The sequence below is a fragment of the Haliotis rubra genome, unplaced genomic scaffold (assembly GCF_003918875.1).
Source record: "Haliotis rubra isolate DU_JTF1 unplaced genomic scaffold, ASM391887v1 Scf262, whole genome shotgun sequence".
Lineage (NCBI taxonomy): Eukaryota > Metazoa > Mollusca > Gastropoda > Lepetellida > Haliotidae > Haliotis > Haliotis rubra.
The window spans coordinates 18,670-42,164 of record NW_025766692.1 but is presented as its reverse complement, the minus strand read 5'-3'; the positions used below and the strand labels follow the sequence as shown (position 1 = coordinate 42,164).

The 23,495-nt window shown below is 41.1% G+C and overlaps 1 protein-coding gene across 1 annotated transcript in view; it reads left to right on the top strand.

Moving 5' to 3' along the window:
- The window catches only part of LOC124280201 (caltractin-like), a 37,061-nt gene extending 14,680 nt beyond the window's left edge, over positions 1–22,381 (top strand). Inside the window, exons 3-5 of the mRNA XM_046716099.1 lie at positions 18,849–18,956; positions 20,200–20,303; positions 21,574–22,381. Coding sequence (XP_046572055.1) covers positions 18,849–18,956; positions 20,200–20,303; positions 21,574–21,746 — 385 coding nt within the window. The 3' untranslated portion in view covers positions 21,747–22,381. The remainder of the gene's footprint in view (positions 1–18,848; positions 18,957–20,199; positions 20,304–21,573) is intronic.
- The last annotated feature ends 1,114 nt before the right edge of the window (positions 22,382–23,495 follow it).

Genomic DNA, 23,495 nt, shown 5'->3' with positions numbered 1-23,495 from the left:
GGGTGGTGGACAACACCACGTCTTCTAGAGACTGTAGAACCTCGGGTAGCGGACAACGCCACGTCTACTGGAGACTGTAAAACCTGCGGGTAGTCGACAACTCCACGTCTACTGAGACTGTAGAACCTGGGGATAGTGGACAACGCCACGTCTACTGGAGACTGTAGAACCTGGGGGTAGTGGACAACACCACGTCTACTAGAGACTGTAGAACCAGGGGATAGTGGACAATGCCACGTCTACTGGAGACTGTAGAACCAGGGGTAGTGGACAACACCACGTCTACTGGAGACTGTAGAACCTGGGGGGAGTGGACAACGCCACGTCTACTGGAGACTGTAGAACCTGGGGGTAGTGGACAACACCACGTCTACTGGAGACTGTAGAACCTGGGGTAGTGGACAACACCACGTCTACTAGAGACTGTAGAACCAGGGGGTAGTGGACAACGCCACGTCTACTGGAGACTGTAGAACCCGGGGGTAGTGGACAACACCACGTCTACTGGAGACTGTAGAACCTAAGGGTAGTGGACAACGCCACGTCTACTAGAGACTGTAGAACCCGGGGGTAGTGGACAACACCACGTCTACTGGAGACTGTAGTAGAACCAGGGGGTAGTGGACAAGACCACGTCTAGTGGAGACTGTAGAACCAGGGGTAGTGGACAAGACCACGTCTACTAGAGACTGTAGAACCAGGGGATAGTGGACAATGCCACGTCTACTGGAGACTGTAGAACCTAGGGGTAGTGGACAACATCACGTCTACTGTAGACTGTAGAACCTAATGGTAGTGGACAACACCACGTCTACTGGAGAGTGTAGAACCCGGGGTAGTGGACAACACCACGTCTACTGGAGACTGTAGAACTCTGGGGGTAGTGGACAACACCACGTCTACTTGAGACTGTAGAACCTAAGGGTAGTGAACAACGCCACGTCTACTAGAGAGTGTAGAACCTTGGGGTAGTGGACAACACCACGTCTACTTGAGACTGTAGAACCTGGGGGTAGTGGACAACGCCACGTCTACTTGAGACTGTAGAACCTGGGGTACTATACAACGCCACGTCTACTGGAGACTGTAGAACCTGGGGTAGTGGACAACGCCACGTCTACTAGAGACTGTAGAACCTAAGGGTAGTGCACAACGCCACGTCTACTAGAGAGTGTAGGACCGTGGGGTAGTGGACAACGCCACGTCTACTAGAGACTGTAGAACCAGGGGCTAGTGGATAACACCACGTCTACTTGAGACTGTAGAACCTGGGGGTACTGGACAACGCCAAGTCTACTGGATACTGTAGAACCTGGGGTAGTGGACAACTCCACGTCTACTGGAGACTGTAGAACCTGGGGGTAGTGGACAACGCCACGTCTACTAGAGACTGTAGAACCAGGGGCTAGTGGATAACACCACGTCTACTTGAGACTGTAGAACCTGGGGTACTGGACAGCACCAAGTCTACTGGATACTGTAGAACCTGGGGGTAGTGGACAACTCCCACGTCTACTGGAGACTGTAGAACCTAGGGGTAGTGGACAGCACCACGTCTACTGGGGACTGTAGAACCCAAGGGTTAATGGACAACGCAACGTCTACTAGAGACTGTAAAAATCTTGTGGTAGTGAACAACGCGACGTCTACTGGGGACTGTAGAACCTAGGGGTAGTGGACTGCACCACGTCTACTGGGGACTGTAGAACCTGGGGTTAGTGGAACACGCCACGTCTACTAGAGACTGTAAAAACCTTGTGCTAGTGAACAACGCCACGTCTACTGGGTACTGTAGAACCTAGGGGAAGTGGACAACACCACGTCTACTAGAGATTGTAGAATCTGGGGGTAGCGGACAACACCACGTCTACTAGAGACTGTAGAACCTGGGGGTAGTGGACAATGCCACGTCTACTGGAGACTGTAGAACCTGGGGGTAGTGGACAACACCACGTCTACTGGAGACTGTAGAACCTAGGGGTAGTGGACAACACCACGTCTACTAGAGACTGTAGAACCTGGGGTAGTGGACAACACCACGTCTACTGGAGACTGTAGAACCTGGGGTTGTGGACAACGCCACGTCTACTGGCGACTGTAGAATCTGGGGGTAGTGGACAACGCTACGTCTACTGGGGCCTGTAGAACCTGGGGGTAGTGGACAACACCACGTCTACTAGGGACTGTAGAACCAGGGGTAGTTGACAACACCACGTCTATTAGAGACTGTAGAACCAGGGGATAGTGGACAACACCACGTCTACTAGATACTGTAGTACCTCGGGGTAGTGGACAACGCCACGTCTACTGGAGACTGTAGAACCTGGAGGTAGTGGACAACGCCACGTCTACTTGAGACTGTAGATCCTGGGGGTAGTGGACAACACCGAATCTACTGGAGACTGTAGAACCTAGGGGTAGTGGATAACACCTCGTCTACTGGGACTGTAGAACCTGGGGGTAGTGGACAACACCACGTCTAGTAGAGACTGTAGAACCTGGGGGGGTAGTGGACAACACCACGTCTAGTAGAGACTGTAGAACCTGGGGGTAGTGGACAACGCCACGTCTACTAGAGACTGTAGAACCTGGGGGTAGTGGACAATGTCACGTGTAGTAGAGACTGTAGAACACGACTGTGGTGGACAATGCCACGTCTACTGGAGACTGTAGAGACCTGGTGGTAGTGGAGAACGCCACGTCTACTGGAGACTACTGAATACTGTAGAACCTAGGGTTTGTGGACAACTCCACGTCTACTGGGGACTGTAGAACCTGGGGTTAGTGGACACCACGTCTACTGGAGACAGGAGAACCTAGAGTTAGTGGACAACACCACTTGTACTGAGACTGGAGAACCTAGGGGTAGTTGATAACACCACGTCTACTGGAGACTGGAGGGAACCTGGGAGTAGTGGACAACACCACGTCTACTGGGGACTGTAGAACCTGGGGTTAGTGGACACCACGTCTACTGGAGACTGGAGAACCTGGGAGTAGTGGACAACACCACGTCTACTTGGGACTGTAGTACCTGGGGTTAGTGGACAACACCACGTCTACTGGAGACTGGAGAACCTGGTGGTAGTGGACGACACCACGTCTACTTGAGAATGTAAGAGCTAGGGTTAGTGGTGGAGATCTAATCTGCAGGGCAAATGAATGTCATCTGTACGTTTGAAAACTGGATTTGACCAAAAGACAAACGCTACCAGAATGAAAACAGTTCCAAAACCTAAGGCCCAAAAACCCACTATCCTAATCGTATCAAGCACTTAATGAATAACGATTGATATCTGTCCCAGTTTCAGCCACCATCAGATATGGTGTAGCCCTCTCTCAATGAATGAGTAAAGTGAGTTTAGTTTTACGCCACTTTTAGCAATATTCCAGCAATATTACGGCAGGGAACACCGAACATGGGCTTCACACACTGTGCCAATGTGGGGAATCAGAACCCGGTCTTCGGCGTGACGAGCGAACGCTTTAACCACTAGGCTACCCCACCGCCCCTCTCTCACAATGAAGCATCGGGAGCAGGGAGACGTGGGCATTGTGTCTCTCAGCAGTGAGTTTAGTTTCACGCCGCTTTTAGCAATATTCCAGCAATATCACGGCGGGGACTCCAGAAATGGGCTTCACACATTGTACCCATGTGGGTTATCGGACCCGGGTCTTAAGCGTGATAAGCGGGTGGTTTTACCCTCGGCTACCCCAGCGTCCCGTCATCTCACTAGATTCAGAAGATGTTCTATAGTGTCTATAATTTTAATATATCAAAATAATTTCTTTTAAATGTACACCGATGAAGTTTCAACGTCTTTCAAGTATTACAAGATTATCACATATAAAGTAAAATCTCCAAAACTATGTTACCGAAGGTATTCTACGTGTGACCAAACACACTTCACCCCTCAGTCACCCCCACACAAATACCCTGTACCTACCTCAGCAGCTATCACCCCCCACAAATACCCTGTACCTACCTCAGCAGCTATCATCCCCCCACAAATACCCTGTACCTACCTCTGCAGCTATCACCAGATCGACCTGTACAGCAAGCCCGCGCGGGACCCTTTTAAGTCATCTTTTAGACGAGTTTAAGTTCAAACATGGAAGGTAATACTGAAAATGAATAATTTTACTCATCCGCAATACACAAAACCTAATATGTTTTCAATGTCTATTAAACCACCTAACACATGTAGAAATGCAATATTTTTGGTATTCCATTCGTTATCAGTCGATTGGGTTATATTTCATAAAATGACGTAATTGATCGGTTCTCCTATTTCCCAATAGACTGGACCGCCCATCAAGAACAGACTAGACTGAAAGTTTGTTGTGTTTACCTCGATAGCGGCGTCCCTGGCAACTGTGGTGATGTAAAAACTAACAAAGATATATATTGGATCCCTTTCTTATTCATGCATATTGGAAATAATACATACTTTTCATTTCAACATGGATGACTAAGCTCGAAATCCTAGAGACCGCTGTCTGAATAAAACCAGGGGCGGTGGGGTATTCCAGTGGTTAAAGCGATGGCTCGTCACGCCGAAGGCCCGGGTTCGATTCCCCACATTCGTACAATATGTGAAGCCTATTTCTGGTGTCTCCTGCCGTGATATTGCTGGAATATTGCTAAAATCGGCGTAAAATCATCTCAACTCAATAAACTTTCCTTTCGATCACGTTTAATTACGATGGGCAGATTCTCGTCGTGTGTCAATTTAAGAATTAAATTTGAAATTTGAAAAGCCGTGGCAATCGTCATCGAGGCTGTAACGTCGAATGCGTCTGGTTCCAAAGAAACCACATGTTTCATGTAAGCGCAATTAAGCAGATGCCAAATTTTGATTGTTGCAAAGATCAACACCCTCAAGTTTCGCCTCTTATACAAGGGCATAGAATTCCTTGAAGTATTCTTCTTCTGTAAATAAGAGCAGTATCTACCTGGAAGACACTCTACACGAGAGACTATCTTCCTGTGATAACATCTACCCAGGAGACGCTCTATCCTAAAGACAATCTACCCGGGATACTATCTTCCCATGACACTATCTACCGAGGGAACACTGCCCGGGAGACAATCTACCCTGGCGAATTCTACCCCGGAGCTTACAGGGAGAGTACCAAGGGAGACTATCAACCTGAGAGAAAAATCTACCCTGTATACAATCCACCTGGGAAACTATCTAACTGGAAAACAAATTACCCAGGAAAACCCAGGGTGCTACCGTCTTGATGATAAACCCACAAGAATATCCCCCCGAGAAGACACACCCCCGCCCCCAACCCCCACCCTTGACTTTGCCTTCGCGGTAACCAATGGAGAACACACCCCACCAGGGTAATCGAGTCTTGGTGTGGGGGCCACCATAAAACTCAAAACACGGTAGGAGTGCAGGTTGTGCGTTCAAAGTTTTGATAATGAATAATGATAAGAAACCTACCACAAATGAATTTCCAGTCACATAAGGAAATATGCTCCGTATGTAGTCATGCGATAAAATGAAATTTATGTTCAAGTTTCTACTTGCCCACGATCCATACCTACGTATACTGATATAGAAATGATGTTAGCATGGACAACGCACCAGAATAAACATCATTATGCAGCTACCCCTCAAGTCGTTGGGGACGAAAACATTAGTGACGATATTTTTAAACAGAAATTTTTAAACCGATCGGTCGGTGGAGAAAAAAATAACCTGTATTGACACCAAACAACGGTTGGGAATCATTGCATTTTATTGACGTGAGAACATTATTCCCTGGAACCGCATTACCATATTTCGTTCCATTGAATTGACTATGAAAGGTTCTGTTAAGTAACGGTAAAAGGATTTGATGACCACCTGGCTTAATCTATCGGCGGTGTGTTATATTGCCGAGGCTACTATCCTTTGTTAGTCCTTAAGTCTCATGCTGACTTCTATATATTTAGTGTATTGGTCCATTGATCTAAGAGATCAACTGTGGAGGGAGCTGTCTCCAGGCACTCGGTGTTTGTTCTTGCCTCTTAGGGTTGATTTATGCAGTAGCTTGAAGTACCGATGCAGGGCAGTGGGGTAGTCTAGTGGTTAAAGCGTTCGCTCGTCACGCCGAAGACCCGGGTTTTAGCCGCTTTTAGCAACATTCCAGCAATATCAGGGACACAATTCACACAATGTACCCATGTGGGGAATCAAACCCTGGCCTTCGGCGTGACGAGCCAACACATTAGCCACTAGGGCTCCCCAACCACCTCTAAGACGTTCGTGATACACTCACGTATTGATGTAATGAGAATAACGACCACCAATGCCGATTCTAACCATGAATGGTAATGTCATTAATTCCGTTCAAAGCCTTAAACATTTAGGTCTTATACTTCAGCATGATTGCTCATGGAATGAACACATTAACGACTGTGCTCAAACAGTTGCACCAATGGGGTCTCAAATATCGTTTAAACCGTAAAACATTAGAAACCTTGTACATACAGTTCATATTACCAGTTTTGATTATTGCAGTCATATATGGGATAATTGTACTAAACAGCAAGCAGATATACTTGAAAAGCTTAATCTTTGATGCTCTAAGAACCGTGTGTGATGCTGTTCGTGGTATACAAATATACAAATAAACTAATTGTCACCCGTTGTGTCGTAGAGGATACTTTCATAAAATGACTATGTTTTACAAAAAATGGTCAATAACACTACGCCAAGTTATCTTAGTAACCTTGTTCCGCCTAGAGTATCAGATGTCGTTGGTTATAATCTGCGCGATGATTCAAATCTTCAGACTTTAAACTGTAAATTTGTAAATTATGCGAGGATCTTTCTTCCAGATACTGTTACATTATGGAATTCATTGCCAGCCGAACATAGGGAATCACTGTACCTATCGAGATTCAAAAATGTAAGTTTAAACAATTCTTATATCTACAGTCATTTTGACTGAAATTTTGGCAGATTTTGTCAAATCTTACATTCTCGTCTCCGACTTGAATGTAGTGACCTTAATGCGCACAAATATGAAAGATTTACATTTCCAACATCATCTTGCTCTTGTGGCCATAACTATGAAGACTCGGCTCATTATTTCTTCTCATGTACTCTTTACAACGATACCAATCAAATTATGTATTTTTTATACTAAAGGGTTTGACCTAAAATAAATTTTGTTTGGAAACCAAAACTGTCCCTCAATAGTAAACAAAGAACTTTTAATTTCGGTGCACTCGGTTATAAATTTAACAGGCAGATTTGATCCAAAATAACTTGTTCATATGACATATACTGTTTAACAATGATTGGCGTTATTTCCCGTTTTTGCAATATTTATATATCATTCACATTGTACGTTCATCATGACATGATTACTCTTCCTTCCATTGTATCCCGGAGAGGTATTCATATAAGCTATGCTTGTTTTCCAATCCAGTTCCTTCATTGGAAATAAATATACTGAGGGAAGCAAACATAATAAATAAAGTTGTTAAAACATCCAGCCATCAAAGAACTGTAAAATAACTAGAGTATCAAAGATGGTGTTTAAAACTAACATGTAAATCTAAAACTAGTTTACTTTTGAAGAGAATACAATATCAAAACATGCTCTAGGCTGTGTATGAAATAAAGCCAAAACCCAACCAGACACCAGGGCTGAAGTAACTTCAAAATGTTACCAGCCCAAAATGAATTTAACCAGACCAGACACTAAGATATGGTGGGTTTACTCAGATGTATCGAACACAGAGTGGAAGCGCTGTCCACACGAAAAGTGGAGTTGCCCCAAAGCCAGTCCATTTCCTCGCTGGACAGTGAAAAAGAACACGTGGCGCAACAGTTATGGCAAGTTTTTCCTCGCAACTGCATTAATTTTACCAAGTATATCAGGTTTTGCCATTTGGCAGAAGGATCTAGAAAGTTACAGATCTATCTGTAATTTAGCTTGACACCCTCTATATTTATTGCAATTGCGCTTATTAGGTGTATTTTGTAACGCACAATGTGATATCATATCATGTCCGTGCAGGGACCGCCAAACTTTTCTCGCAGCCGAACCTCGTTTTGAGATTTCCACGATTTCCAGATTTCCGTTGTGTCAGGCCAACCTCACGTTGTAGGACAGAGTACGAGTACGGATTAGAAGGAGAGTAGTGTCCAATATACAAGTAATCAGGATGTATCAAATTATACTGATTAATATTTATATATCCAGTTGAATGAGTTGGTCTCAAAATTCTGAACTGGTTATTGTACTACTTTGCACAATAGGACGGACCCTTTCGGTATCAAATATTTGGAACTTCGGCCAAAGGTGATGTTATGCTCTCTGGAAATATGGCGTTTTTGTAATGCTTTGGTTGCACTTAATGATAAGTGATTGTTAAATGTACAAATGATGTTTTGGAAGGATAATTTATAGTATCCATGTATCACGGACCCTCGCGATCTAAATATCCTGATGTATTGCCTAAATGTGTTTTGTATTGATGCATTCGTATCGCATAGTTGACTATGCAAACATCGATACTATCGATGAATCGTTACACCACTACATGGGATGTCCTTTTTTTTATTCGGAATACAGATATTTTCTCAAATTTCAGTTACCTGACAGAATATAGTGTACACCTACTTTAATTCCATCTCTTTGGTAGATTATAGAAAATTCTAGTGATTGCTATTAGTTCATAAACTTAGATAACTAAGCAGTTTCGATAATTATTGAAAGCTTACTACCTGACAGCATTTATGTTGCTCATGCGTTTTCATTTTGCTTTTTGCTTGTCTGATTTGTTATACATTATACAATTATGTTAATCAATCTTAATCTATCAAAGTACTGAAACGTATTAGCTGTATGCTTTACTGTTATTGGGTGGAACTGTTAAATGTATCTTTCGTACAGAATTTTCAGGATATAGGAACTGAAAATTGTTAAATAAATGGAAAACTAAATTGGGTAAAGATTGCAAACAATTATTATTCATATACAAGTTTTAAATTATCAGTAGTGCAAATCATGTCACTAACATAAAACTGAAGGATATATAGTGACAAACTGGGTTCAATCTTGAATGTATAATAAATGTACCAAGAATATACCAATGTATATTTTTAAGAGTATCAAGGAATGATGGGGTACGCTCGTGGTCAGGTCAAAAGCAGGTGTTTGATTCCCGACATAGGTACATTAAAATATTTTTATTTTGATAAAAGGCAAAGAACTTAATTTCAATGGAAAAAAGACCAAGTAATTTTGGAAGATTCACAGACTAACAACATCTATATTGGGGCTTCGGTATTTCTGTACAGAATTTACTTACAGACATATATATAGAAAATTATTTTTAACGGGTATGGAAGGAGTGGGGAGAAACACGTGCAAAGTCTCTGAGTCAGCTGAGATTATCCTTAAAAACATCCTATGTACATTTAACAATCACTTATCATTAAGTGCAACCAAAGCATTACATAAACGCCATATTTTCCAGACAGCATGACATCTCCTTTGGCCGGGTTCCAAATATTTGACACCGAAACCTGTCAGTTAACGCAAAGGAAATAACCCTTGTGTTTTACAATGATGCCTCAATCATAGTCACAATGAAGCATAGCTTGCCATGTGTTTCCAGTATGACAATATGATTGAGTCAGTGAAATACTGATATTTACCAAATAAAATTGTAAAGGAGGCTTTCTTCAAGCAGTGACTTAACGCCATATATAGCTAGATTTGCTTAGATTATAAAACCCAAAACAACTTCATGTAAGGCATCATAGATTTTCACAAACATGGTACAGGACACTTCGCCTCATTAGCGTATTGCCCTCACCACATGCGAATTAAGCGTTGGCAGATGTAAATGTTACTGGAGATGTTGGTTCCGCCAGCCATGGGTATTTGGTATGTTTACTCTGTAACCCGAACCCTGCAGTGAGTTTTCCTGCAGATTATAACAGACGCTGAACCTGGGAATATCTAGCCATGCTTCTTGTAGGGCGTAAGCATTACAGTTAGGGCTTGGGGAGGGGAAATAATATCAATATCCTTACATATAATTCAAAAGTAAAACAGCGCGAGTATCCGTTTTGTCTTTGTCTTCTACCCGTCCCTACTAGACGAACAACTAGTCTCTGAAATGAACATATTTTACACAAAACAGTTCATAGTAAAAAGAAAAAATGTAATAAAAGGGAGCCCTGAAACATTCTGTGGAAATCTAGACTTGCCTCATTTTCTAGACTTGCGATGGCTTGGATATATTTGTTTCAGGGTCTGTATCACAGACTACGTCCCTACATACGCTCAAACACATGTGTCTCCAGGTCACGGAGAATCATTGGTGTAGGGGCCCGTATTGCAATTCTCGTGCGTTTGCATGTGTGTTGTTGACGCGGCATGGACGCCTTGTAACATCACTATTTGATTATGATTCACAAACACATGCTCATGATATGGTCGGAATCATGCCACGGATTAGCAGATATTTATCATGAAAACAGGTTTTTATGTAGGTGGCTTGAAACTTGCTTTTACAAAGGCCAATAGATTCGATCACAATACTTTTCGTTTTTACAGCTTCTTTTCCTCTAAAGACTGCTGACCTCAAACTGATTTAAATTCTAATCGCTGATTAAAGAGTAAGACAATAAATAGTATGCCAAATTATCGTTACCATGACAACCCTGTGATATTTCACCTTATGTAAGATGGTAATAAATACGATGCTGGGTGTGGCAGTACTACTGCAGTTGATAGTGTACATGTCGTAACTTTTAATAAGTTGCTTCAACGCTATCACTAATCACTGGGTATCTATATAATTATACGTGTGATGGAGGAGAACTTGCGTCGCTGGTTTTCTCAATAATCTGAATACATGTATGTAGCGTGAAACCAGCAGATACCTATGGAAGAAAGTGTTTGCCCTACCTGTATATGTCCCGTGTCTATAGAAGGGATATAATATGGGGATGAATGACATGTACTTTTATCTTGGGCCGTTTATGATGATACATACTGCGATCTTTCACAATAATATCTCTCTGGCTATCAGACTGAGGGTACTTTTAAACATAATCGGTATTTCAATTATTGTATGTATACAGTAACATTCTTTGAACGTTTTCTATATCTCTATATACGTCCGTCAGATACATCGAGTACTACCCCTTTCTTTTGATCTTCTCAAACGACTGTTTCAAAGTTCGAAGAATCCTGGTCAAAGTTGAAAAGTCTTAAGACTATTCCCTACTATTCTGTAACATACACATTGTACCTGAAATGGGTAGAACTCTCGTTTGGGGAATATCAGATGGACAGCGATACACTTATCTCCAATATTGTAGAAGGCACTCCACTTACTTAGGGAAAACAATAACCCAATAAGATATTGCATTCATGTCGGAATCAATATTTTCGGCCCCTATCAGATGTGACTGCCTGACTGACTGACTGAGTATGGTTTTACGCCGCTTTTAGCAATATTCCAGCAATCTATCAGATGTGAACTTGAACATGCGAGGTCTGTGTCTATGTCAGACTGATAGTCTATGAGTTGTTTAGCAGCACTGGGGCGTAATAGTCATATAGGTCTGCTCCAAACAACGGAAGATACATCTTTTGAGAAGGACTTCTCCAACGGGTAAAGGTACAGCAATGCAACATCACATTTACTTGTGTGACATTTGCTTTCACAATCTGAGTTTATCGATCGTCAATTTAAACCGGACAATCAAGACGAATTTTAAAAAGGCACGGAGGTCCAACATGCCTGTGGTATACTCAGAGAACGAACCCGCCTGTGCTATCCGGTCATAATCGTTAGACGAAAAAAAACTTTTTTTCATTTTATGTCTCACAGAATATATAATTTGATATGGCATTGTTTGTTCTCGCATACTTTTGCGTTAGTGAAACAAATGTGGTTCCGGCACTGTGAGACTATTAAGAAAGGTCACATGCAGTGCAATAATATTCCATTCATTTACTGCCAAACATATTTATATTACAGTTGTGAGCTGACTATACTTAAGAAATTACGAGTTGGTACGTGTTGCATATTTGGCTGTACTCTAAGACAGATAAAGTGCTATTCTATTGGGACAGCTAGGGGACACTTGAGCGGACAAAGAGGCACCTCATCGCCCTTTGTTCACCGCTGAACCTTATAAGCCGTCGAAACAAGCACATCACAAGATTCGCCAACTGATACTGGTAGCAAGAGCGAGTGCACGCACACACACACAAACACACACACACGCACACGCACACGCACACACACACGCACGCACGCACGCACACACACAAAAGCATCAGGAACTGATTGTTTGCGTGTCTGGGGATTTAAGTCGACCATTTCAGATTAATGTCTATTAATATATCGCTCATCTCCTACGTGTATACGAGATATTACGTACTACGTAGGGGAAAATATGTCCTACGTCCTATGTCCTACGTAGGAGAAAATATGTCTTACGTAGGAGATATCAAGTGCTACGTAGGAGATAGTGAGACCAAGCATTTTTTTCACCGTGGCCCTACTACGCTTCCGTAGTTCTAAACCCTACCTTGAAACTCTACATATTACTGTAAGAGACAGATATCATGAACATACAACCGTTCATAGAGAACCGTTCTCTGTCAAGTTTGTACAGGAGGTGGTGCGCGTGTAAACGTATGAAGTAATATCCGTTACATGTTCAACACGAATGGCGTTATGAATTAGCTTCACACTATCATCTGCGACTGAATATCTTCGATATTCACTGCGCGATCAAAGGTAACAAGAGTTTTTTAAACTCCCAGCGTTGTTGAGTGAGTGACTCAACGTGGATTTATGCATAAACACCATACGGGGCATTAATTAGATTCATGTTCCCGTCATTTTCAGATATAACAACAAAGGAAAGACCAGCACGAACAAACGCAGGCGTTCACTACACGCTCTCGCTTTATGAGATATACGACGACAGATGGTTGCTGTCACAATATGTAGTCACAGAGTGTTCAATAGCAAAAAACAGTCGACGTCATTAGTTTACAAACTAAATTAAAAAAGGCAATGTTTCTTTTTATCCACTATTATGTATTATGCATGTGTTAAGTCGTAGAAACGCTACACTTCAAAAGAGTAAATAAGCACAAGAACTTCCATTTGTTTTCCGTTGTCAGATCACATAATGCCAATGTCATCGCGGGGCGTGAGACGGGAAGTGACTGAAAAGCAAATCAGCTCGGAATACTTTCTGTGTTTCAAAGACAGCTATTCAACATGAAAGACTAGTGTAAGGTTTGCAGTAATGGCTTTTTAATTACGATCGAAATGGGTTGACTGATATGAATAATCTCTCCAATCTATTATATGCCTATGAGTATGAAAGTCAAGGTACATACAATGCCTTGCAAATGGTATTATTGATAAATATAACTTGACAAACGTTCAGCCGTTATGGGGCGGTGGGGTAGCCAAGTGGTTAAAGCGTTCGCTCGTCACGCCGAAGACCCGGGTTCGATTCCCCAAATGGGTACAATGTGTGAAGACTATTTCTGGTGTCCCCGCCGTGATATTGCCGGAATATTGCTAAAAGCGGGTAAAACTAAACTCACCCACTCACTCCATTATAACCGACACTGTCCATGTATTTCATGCAGCCCCGACTATTTTGCCGTCGCCCATGTCCTTGTATGAACCATACAAAAATAATTCTGTAAATCTATTTCAATGAACTCTAAACTCTAATTTATCGAATTATCGCATTTCTATGTACTCTCCTATGGAGGAATAAAAGTGTATATATGTACATATCATCTAAATGCGTTTTCATGCAAGATTAAAGAGTTACAAAGCCTTTAAGGAGATATAATATGCAAATAACCGATAAGAAGGTATCTCGTAGCATGCTGTTACTCTGTAATCAACGAGTGAGTGGGTGAGTATGGTTTGCGCCGCTTTTAGTAATATTCCAGCAATATCGCGGGGGTGGCCTCACACATTATACAAATGTAGGAAATTGAACCCGGATCCACGAGCGAACGCTTTAACCCTAGGCAAGCAAACCAACCCTCCATGATCAACGAGGACACGTGACCAGGACATAATTTCTTAAACATCAACCACATTCCTGTGGTTGTTTTCATATATGGACACTGCAGGTAATTTCATGCATGCTTTCATTCAGAAAGTGGAGTATGTGACACTGTATATATAAAGTTTTATTTTCTAGCGTTGCCATCGAAAAACAATTTTATTACTTCCTTTTTAAAACTGTTTCTGAAGAGAGAATACAATACAACCATTCTGAATAACACATATAAGATTCAGATTTAAGATTCACAAATCGTAATCGAGACGGGAAGCTATATGAGGACCATAGGAGAACACATAACTTGTCAGTTGACACGAATTATCATCAATGAAGATCTGACCGAACCCGAAGCAGCGCTAGCTCGAACGGCCCTCTAACTTGTCTTGGATAAGAAAGTTGAGGCATCATGGGTGACCAGCGGGGTCAGGCATCCTCAATAAGATGCTGGACGGGCCGGCGAGAAAGGTGGGCCAACAGCACTTCGATGAAGTGTGCGAGTCTACTAAACTCAAGGTGGTGATTAGTCTGAGGCAAGACAAATGAACACTATTACAGTCATGAGATAACTTGTTTGAGATACCCATAATGCCCTTGCACGATCTCATGAACAGTTACTGTCGATAGTCATCATGAATCCATGCTTTACATATGTTAACATCAGTATAACTGTGCATAAAACTGTTGTTTACAGTAACATTGCGCTTTGCAGAGCTTCACATGTGATATAAATGAACAATTTATATGATTTAGATAAATATGATAAGATGCGCTCATGTAGTTTGTTTTTTATTTTATTTTTTTATTTTATTTTATTTTTTAATAATTTTTTTATTCATTCAAAATCAGTAGATACATGTATACAAAGTACATGATGCAACAACACTTGTACACCGTAGAACAGAAATTCATATGGGTTGGCATTACAGATATTGGGATCTTCATTAGGCTGGGAATGTGTGCAGTAGAGATGACCATTTTCTGTCAAATTGTAATATGTTTTGATTCTTACTGGCAATAAACTTTTCTGTCTTGAAAATATCACTCAATATTTTTACAAATGTATCCAGTGATAACTTATTTTTTTAATACTTGATATATGGATATATGTTTTACTGGCAAGAAGTATGTGATTCATAAGGTCGTTATTATATCCGCCAATTAAGACTGTATATTTTGTCAGGGTAAAATTTTCTGATGATTTATCTTCAATATATTCTTTCACTTTCAGCCAGAACGTTTTCACACACTCACATTCCCAATAAACATGTATCAAATTTTCTGACATTAAATTACAAAATGAGCAAAGTTCATCATCTACTAATTTCATTCTCAATAATTCTTTCTTTGTGTAGACAATATTGTGGATAAATTCAAACTGGAAGTCAATCAATTTAGTATCTTTTGTACATCTTCTATATTTTCTAAAAATATCTTGCCATGGAATTGCAATATCAAAGATATTTTGCCATTTTTCACATGTTGATGGTAGGTTTTCAGTAGTTATAAGTTTATCATAGAAATATCTGGATCTCTTTGGTGCTGAAAGTAAATCTATCAGTGATGTGTTAAGATAATGATTATGAACAATCAATAAATTCTTTCTTATAGTTTCTTTCCATTTTTGGGGTATATTTGAAAGAACCTGATAATAGTAAAGAATTGTGCCTTTAATTTTGTAAGTTTTCTTCAGTTCACTAAATGGCAAAATACCTTGATCATTACACAAGTCTCTTATAGAGTGAATACCTTTGAGATGCCAATGTTTTATAATGAAATTACTATTTTGGAATTGGTGATTGAACCAAAGGGGTTGAGATAAGATTTGATCAATATCTGTAAAATCAGTTTTATGTGTTTTATAGAATATTCCCAATGCAGCCAATACATCTTTCCAATAGGGATTCATAATACTGACATAATTTTCAATACTGGCTCCAAGCAGAAATATATCTTTAAATGAAAAGATACTAGGGCTAGAACTGCTATTATTTTGAAGATATTTATGTAAAACTGACAGTTTTAAAGAGTTTATGAATACCTGTACATTAACCATTCTGAGTCCCCCCTCTTCATATTTTCTAATAAGTGTCGTTCACTTTATCTTATCCCGCTTATCATTCCAGATGAATTTATAAAATATATTGTTTAATTTGTCAATGAATTCCTTTGGAGGATTTGGGAGTGAAGTGAATATATGCACCAATGATGAAAGTGCTAAAGTTTTAATAACAGTTATTTTCCCTATTAATGTCAACTTTCTTTTCCTCCAATTCCCTACAATTCTATTAATAATTTCTAGTCTTTTTCTTGTATTAATTACCCAAAGGTTATTTAAATTAGGATTAAGTCTTATTCCTAGAATATCAAAATCCCCATTATGCCAATCAAGCTTAAGATCCTGGCATAAAATCATGCTATTACCTGCCATTGAGCCTATCCACACTGCTTTCGTTTTATCTATATTTATTCTTAAACCAGACAGTTTGTAGAAATTATTGAGAGTGTCAGTTGCTGCCCTTAAACTTTCTTCACGCCTATCGAGAGATAATTCAGTATCATCTGCAAACTGTCCAATTTTATGTTGAGTGTTATTCAGTGTAATTCCTTTTATTGCAGTGTTGTTACGGATCATTATTCCTAAAATTTCAGCCACTAAGATGAATATATAGGGAGAGACTGGGTCCCCTTGTCTACAGCCCCTTTCATTGTAAAAAATTGTGATAAATGACCATTCTGTATAACACATGATGTAGCATTACTGATTAATATTTTGATCCATTTTTCCATATTGGGTCCAAAGCCAAACTTTCCAATTGTTAAAATTATAAATTCTTTAGAGACAGTGTCAAAAGCTTTTTCAAAGTCAATAAGTAACAAGAGTCCCTTTTTATCTTGTACTTTTGCTTCAAACATAATGTCGTATAATAATCTAATGTTCTCGCTAATACACCTTCCAGGTATAAAACCTGTCTGAGTTTCATGAATAAGATTATTCAATGTTGTTTTAATTCTATTGGCTATACATGTGCTGAGTATTTTATACAAAGAATTCAGTAGGGAAATTGGGCGCCAGTTTTTTAACAACTGTCTATTTTTGTTAGCTTTTGGAATACATGTTATGACGCCTCTGTATTTTGTTGGACTTAACATATTTTGCCTGAATGCTTCTGATATATATCTACAAACCCAAATATGAAGACCTTTCCAGAAAAATTTAAAAAATTCTATTGGGAAACCATCTACTCCTGGGCTTTTGTTATTTTTCATTGATTTAACGGCTCGTGTTATTTCATCTATAGTAATATCACCCTCAAGATTTTCAGCCTGTACAGTGTGCAGTTTGGGTGTAATAATATCATCAAATATATTAATATATTTATCTGTTATTTTACCACCTGATACGCTCATGAAGTTGTCAACGCCTCCCGTCACGTCTTCAGTCAGTGACAATCACCGCTAGATGTTAACGGTGAACGCGCTGCGAATGTTGTGAAGCACGTGCACGTGAGTGTGGGGGATGCACGAGCAGTGTGTCCGTGCTCTACATGCTATGTAACGGTTCTGTCTACTACAGACAGACAACACGTACTTATAATAAATCGCCCATACAGGTAAACTGCGAGCTTCTTCCGATGATAACGAGTCCCAGTGTACCAATTTGATTTTATGCTTAAAACTAAGTTATGTGGATGTTAGTCGCAAATGGGTAAATTTTCATGTTAACTGCAAAGCTATTAGTTAAACAAACTAAGGGAAAGGTTCCCATAGTTTGTTACTAAAGTCTATTCTCCCATAGTCATGTGTACGATCTCATAGTAAGCCGAGCTGTCTCTGTTCTATAGTATGCAACGTTCTCATGTTACCAAAACTGATCGCAGAAATACAGCAGATGGAAACAGCATGACGTCATTAAGTAACCAGCTTTTGGTTGGTTGAAAATGGGATCTAACCGTTTTCAACAATTCCTCATTCAGTTGGTTGTTAAACGCAAACATTATGACAGTGGTTTGGAAAAATAACACATATCAATAAGAACACAAATAACATTATATTTTAATTCAAAATTTAAGAGACAGAGTCACACCATCTTTCAAAACTAGTTGAAGATCTCGCGGGGAAGAAATTCCATCTTGGACTACAGTGGCATGTTCAGTGGCGGGTTCAGTGGCGGATGGAGGGGCGGAGACCGAGAACGTGGGCGACGATGTCGTGGATGTGGCTGTAGCTGCAGCTGTGACAGATGGGCGTTTCCTCTGTATTATGTCATCAACCCGGGCCTCCGTCTCAGATGATGTTCTCTGCGTTAGGAAAACGTGAACATTATTCACAGAAGCATATCATGATCTTATATTAAGGGAGGTGAGGTGAAATTGGGTTTTACGTCGTGCTTGAGAATATTTCGCTCATATGACGACGTGCATGCGTGTATGTGTGTATGTGCGGCTGCTTGTACCAGCCCAGACTGAAGCGCCAAAGTTTATTAGAAAAATAATTTTGTTATTATGATCCTGGTCAATGGATCAGTGTACACTCGATTTTCATTATCATCTATTGTGGGACTATACAACTACTACAAGGTTAAAGGTCACATGACCTCATCCTACCGGGTACCCATTCATTGATGGCTGAACAGAGGCCCGTTACAAATAAAGTCACTTACCTATGGTGACCTATGTGCTACTGCCCGCCATGATATCTCGGCGAGAAATACCCACAATGCATCAGTGTATAATGACATGACTGCCATTTTTTTTGTAGGTTCATCGGCCCTCTTGAATTAAAAAAGGCTATGCGTGTCCTTGGCTTCAAAATCTCTCGAGAGGAAGCGAGAAGAATGATCATGGACGTGAGTCTGAAAGGAAGAGCGTGAGTTTCGTCCGATTTGTCTCAGTATTCGATTTAAGAGTCTTCCGATTGGTATATTGGGCTATAATTGTCTTGTAGTGTTTGTACAGAAGGTAGAAAGAAACCGGAAGTACAAGGAACCGAACATACTAGGAAGACCAATAGTGTACATAGTCACAGTAGCTTGATGATTCACGGTACTGTAGGTATTGGCTATATATACTGGGGTCTTTCAAAAGTACCTCACTCTGTACAATAAACTACGTTTTCATCAAACACGCTTATGAGGTGAGGTGAGGTGAAATTGGGTTTAACGTCGTGCTTGAGAATATTTTGCTCATATGACGACGTACATGCGTGTGTATGTGTATGTGCGGCTGCTTGTACTAGCCCAGACTTAAGCTGATTTTATAGTGCTAGCCCACTGAGGTACCATGCCGCAGTGAAGCATGAATACCCCACTCAGACACATTATACTGACTCCGAGCCGACCAGCCCTTCTTGTAGCCATTAATGCCGAGCGCCAGGCAGGGACCAACAAGTACTATATTTTAACGTCTTTTGGTATGGATCGAATCCGCGACCTTCCGCTCTCGGGCGGACTCTCTAAACCACTACACCACCGAGGCGGTCGATGTTAGGACGTTGTGTTGATGACAATGTGAAGAAAAGCAGGAACTCTGCCAGGAATGGTCAAACCTTTATTCACGCTTGCTTATTAATCAGAAATTTGACTTTATGCATATATCTGCCTATATGAACACCTTCTAATATCTAATATGACGTTTAGAACGAAATGTTCAACGTTTGGTCCCTGTCACTTGCTTGTAACGAACTAAAATGGTACCTGTCTTCGTTACAACCGTAATTTACTGTACATAAATATATCTTAGTGGGAGAAGAAGTGAGAGAGTTTAGTTTTACGCCGCACTCAGTAATATTCCAGCTATATGGCGGCGGTTAGATATATCCTAGATCCGGGTTAGAATTGGTCTTCAGCAACCCATGCTTGTCGTAAGGGGCAACTAACAGGATCGGGAGGTCAGGCTCGCTGACTTGGTTGTCACATGTCATCGTATCCAAATTGCGTAGTTCGATGGTTATGATAATGATCACTGGATTGTCTTGTCGAGACTCGATTATTTACAGACCGCCGCCATATAGCTGGAATATTGCTGAGTGCGGCATTAAACAACCAACCAATAAACGTATTTCTGTGATCGTTACATATACGTATTGACCATGGTGTTTGCTTGTTTTCCAGGAAGATTGACTTCAACGAGTTCCTGGAGACTGTGTTAGACCGGCAGGGAGACAACAGAGATGTGTACGAGGAAATACTGAAGGGCTTCAACATGTTCGACACAGGTGATAATTCGATATATTCAGTCATACCTGGTCTGTTAGCGCAATAAGGTCATATTTTCCAACAATCAGGTGATCTTTGGTGTATTTTAAAATTTCTTTAGAAATACTTGCTCGACACAGATGAGTATTCGACATATGTATTCATGGTTCCTTTGTAAAGAATCAATACGACAGTTTGAAAAATACACGTAATTCAGTTTTTTCACGCTGTGAGCTTAAAGTTGGAGGAAAGCCCGAGGTGATGAAGGTTTTAGACGTTCACCTTAGACTAACGTTTAGTCTCTGAATCTATATGGTTTTGATAGAAACAAATAAATCTATCTAAATTGAAAAGGAGCCCAGGTGACAAGGGACATATGCATTCATGGTTCGTTTGTAAAGACAATAATGTCTTATTTTCCAGCAATCCCGTTTTCATGTGATCTTTGGTATGTTTATCGATTATGAGAACGCGTTGACGTGTACAGATGTGCTCAGGGTAGGCTGATCGGCGAAACGCACGTAAAATCATACATCAAGCCTTGGGGTGGTATTCTGGTACAGTGTTGTGTTGAACTTACAGTTGTGTCGAAGTATTATATTGTTTCTAAGTATTTTACGTAGGTTCCTTAAGCTTCGACACTACTGTGTTCGAATGTATTCTTATTGAAACAACCTTGATGAACAAAATTTACGACTTTGGTAAATTTATGGCATGTTTTGTTTAACTGTTTATCTTTCAAACGCTGACATAAAACTACTATATATAGAAACAACGAAGTGTAGTTGTTACAAACCTGCAAGAAAGCTGTGGAGTATTTTTCCCTAGATTGCTAGGCATTTGTCGATTAAATCTTCAGTAAAACAGGAGCTAAAATGATCTCGAACAGACCCTGAGGATGACAGGCGCGTAGCAAGCCATTTTGTTCGTGTAAGCCCGATAGGTTGCAAAGCTTTTAGTTTAGATAGTATTGAGGACTTGCCCAAACTTTTCAGCAACAATCATGTGTAAGCCCGGGCTTTTTTTTTTTATTATGGTAGCTACGCCCCTGGATGCACGCTCACACTGAAAATGAAATACAGTTTAACACCGTTGAGTCGAACTTTGATGTGTCAAACGTATGTCTGTCTCGAAGCAAAACCATGGTCCCTGCGCATTCCTGATGGAGTCAGGATGGTTTTGTTGTACCTTGGGTAACTCGAAGTAGTAACGTCGGTCCCTTTAACTTCGACACAAGAGTGTTTGACTGTAGTTGCTCCCTAATTTCATGTGTCCCCCTCTGCCTTACAGACGGCTCAGGCTCCATCTCCCAGGAGAACCTGCGCCAGGCGTGTCGAGACGTTGGCATAAAGTTCACGCAGAAGGAGCTGCAGGATATGATCGAGGAAGCCGACGTCAATGGAGACGGCGTCATTGACAAAGAAGAGTTCATCAGGATCATGCTTCAGACAAACCTATTCTGACCTTGACCTTATGACCTCATATGACCTCTGTATCTCGACCCCCTGGACCCTGGTGCATTGATTCCTGTGTGATTCAAGAATACATGATCTGTGTAGCACAGTGACCTCACGGATGCCATCTGTATCTTTTCGTGGATAGCAGATGTGCAGGTGGTACCAGGGGATGAACCCAGAAACAGAGTACAGTGCAGGGAGCTTAGTATGCCAGCGGTGGACAGGAACAAGGGGCTGTGTCAAGCTCCCCCACAGCGCCGCCATTGTCACTCGTACCTTGAGATACGAGCGCCACCTGGAGGCACTGGGAGGAGTTGTATTTTGTATTTTTGTGTGATCGGGAGGTTGGAGTTTAATGATGATAATCTTTTCAATGCTTTATGAAAACAAGGCCGGGTGCACAAAGAGATCTGAGCACAACGACTACGATTTATGTAATCGCATGTTGCAGTTTAGAACTGACAGTAGTCATGGTGTTAATATGAAAAGGGGAGAAGTGCTTCCATTCATGTCTAAAGTAAGGGATGTTACAATCTGAAGATCCCATACCTTATGGCTATTGAACAAGCAATATTCTTTTAGTGTATATATGCGTATGTCCAACATAATGTGTCATGTAAATAAACATTGCCTCGTTTTCACTGTGTCTTGCTATATCAGTTATTGTGCAGATATCTTGAAAGTAATGTAGACATTTGCAACTTTGAAAATCGTTTGATAAGTTGCAGCAAGTAAACAGGAAATTCTTTTAGCTTTGGTTTGGTTTGGTCGTTGTTTAACGCCACACACCAATTGGTTGGTTGGTTGTTTAATGACGCACTCAGCAAAATTCCAGCTATATGACGGCCGTCTGTAAATAATCAAGTCTTGGTCAGACAATCCAACAGCATGAGCATCGTTCTACGCAACTGGGGTGCGATGACATGTGTCAACCAAGTTGGCGACCGTGGCCACCCGATCCTCTCAGTCGCCTTTTCTGACAAGTATGGGTTGCTGAAGACCAATTCTAACCCAGATCTTCGCGGGTATCATTATCAGGTGAGCAGGAACTCTCTCTCTCTCTCTCTCTCTCTCTCTCTCTCTCTCTCTCTCTCTCTCTCTCTCTCTCTCTCTCTCTCTCTCTCTCTCTCTCTCTCTCTCTCTCTCTCTCTCTCTCTCTCTCTCTCTCTCTTTCTCAGTAACACCTACTTGTAAGAGTCAATTAAATTAATCGGTTAAGACACAGTGATCTAGTTGTGATTCCCATAATCAATACAGAATCATCGAATGATACTTGTGAAGAGATTGGTAAGTATCAAACTTCAGCACCCCATTCTTGTCGTAAGAGGCGACTAACGGGATTAGGTGGTCAGGGCCCGTATTCTCGAAACGTTCTTAGCTCTAAGAATTTGATCTAAGACTTTGATCGTAGCCAATGTGTTAAACCGGGCTTAAGAAGTTCGTAAGGCTACGTACGTTTCGAGAATAGCTAGCCAGGTTCGCATAGCAATGTGTCCCAGGATGGTGCACGGCATCGGATCCCAATTGTGTATATGAAAGCTCATGACTTCAATCACTGGACTGTCTGGTCGGGATTCGAGATCTTGAGATCCCAGGCTAAATGTTCGGCTGGGTTATACCGAGTACACAGAGTCCAGGGTCCCGTTGTACAAAACAACCTTAGCATTAAGACTACCTCAAGTCTATGTTAGGGTATGGGAGTCACCTTAGCGCTAAGATCGCTATGTACAACGTGACCCAGGTCACAAATCGGTG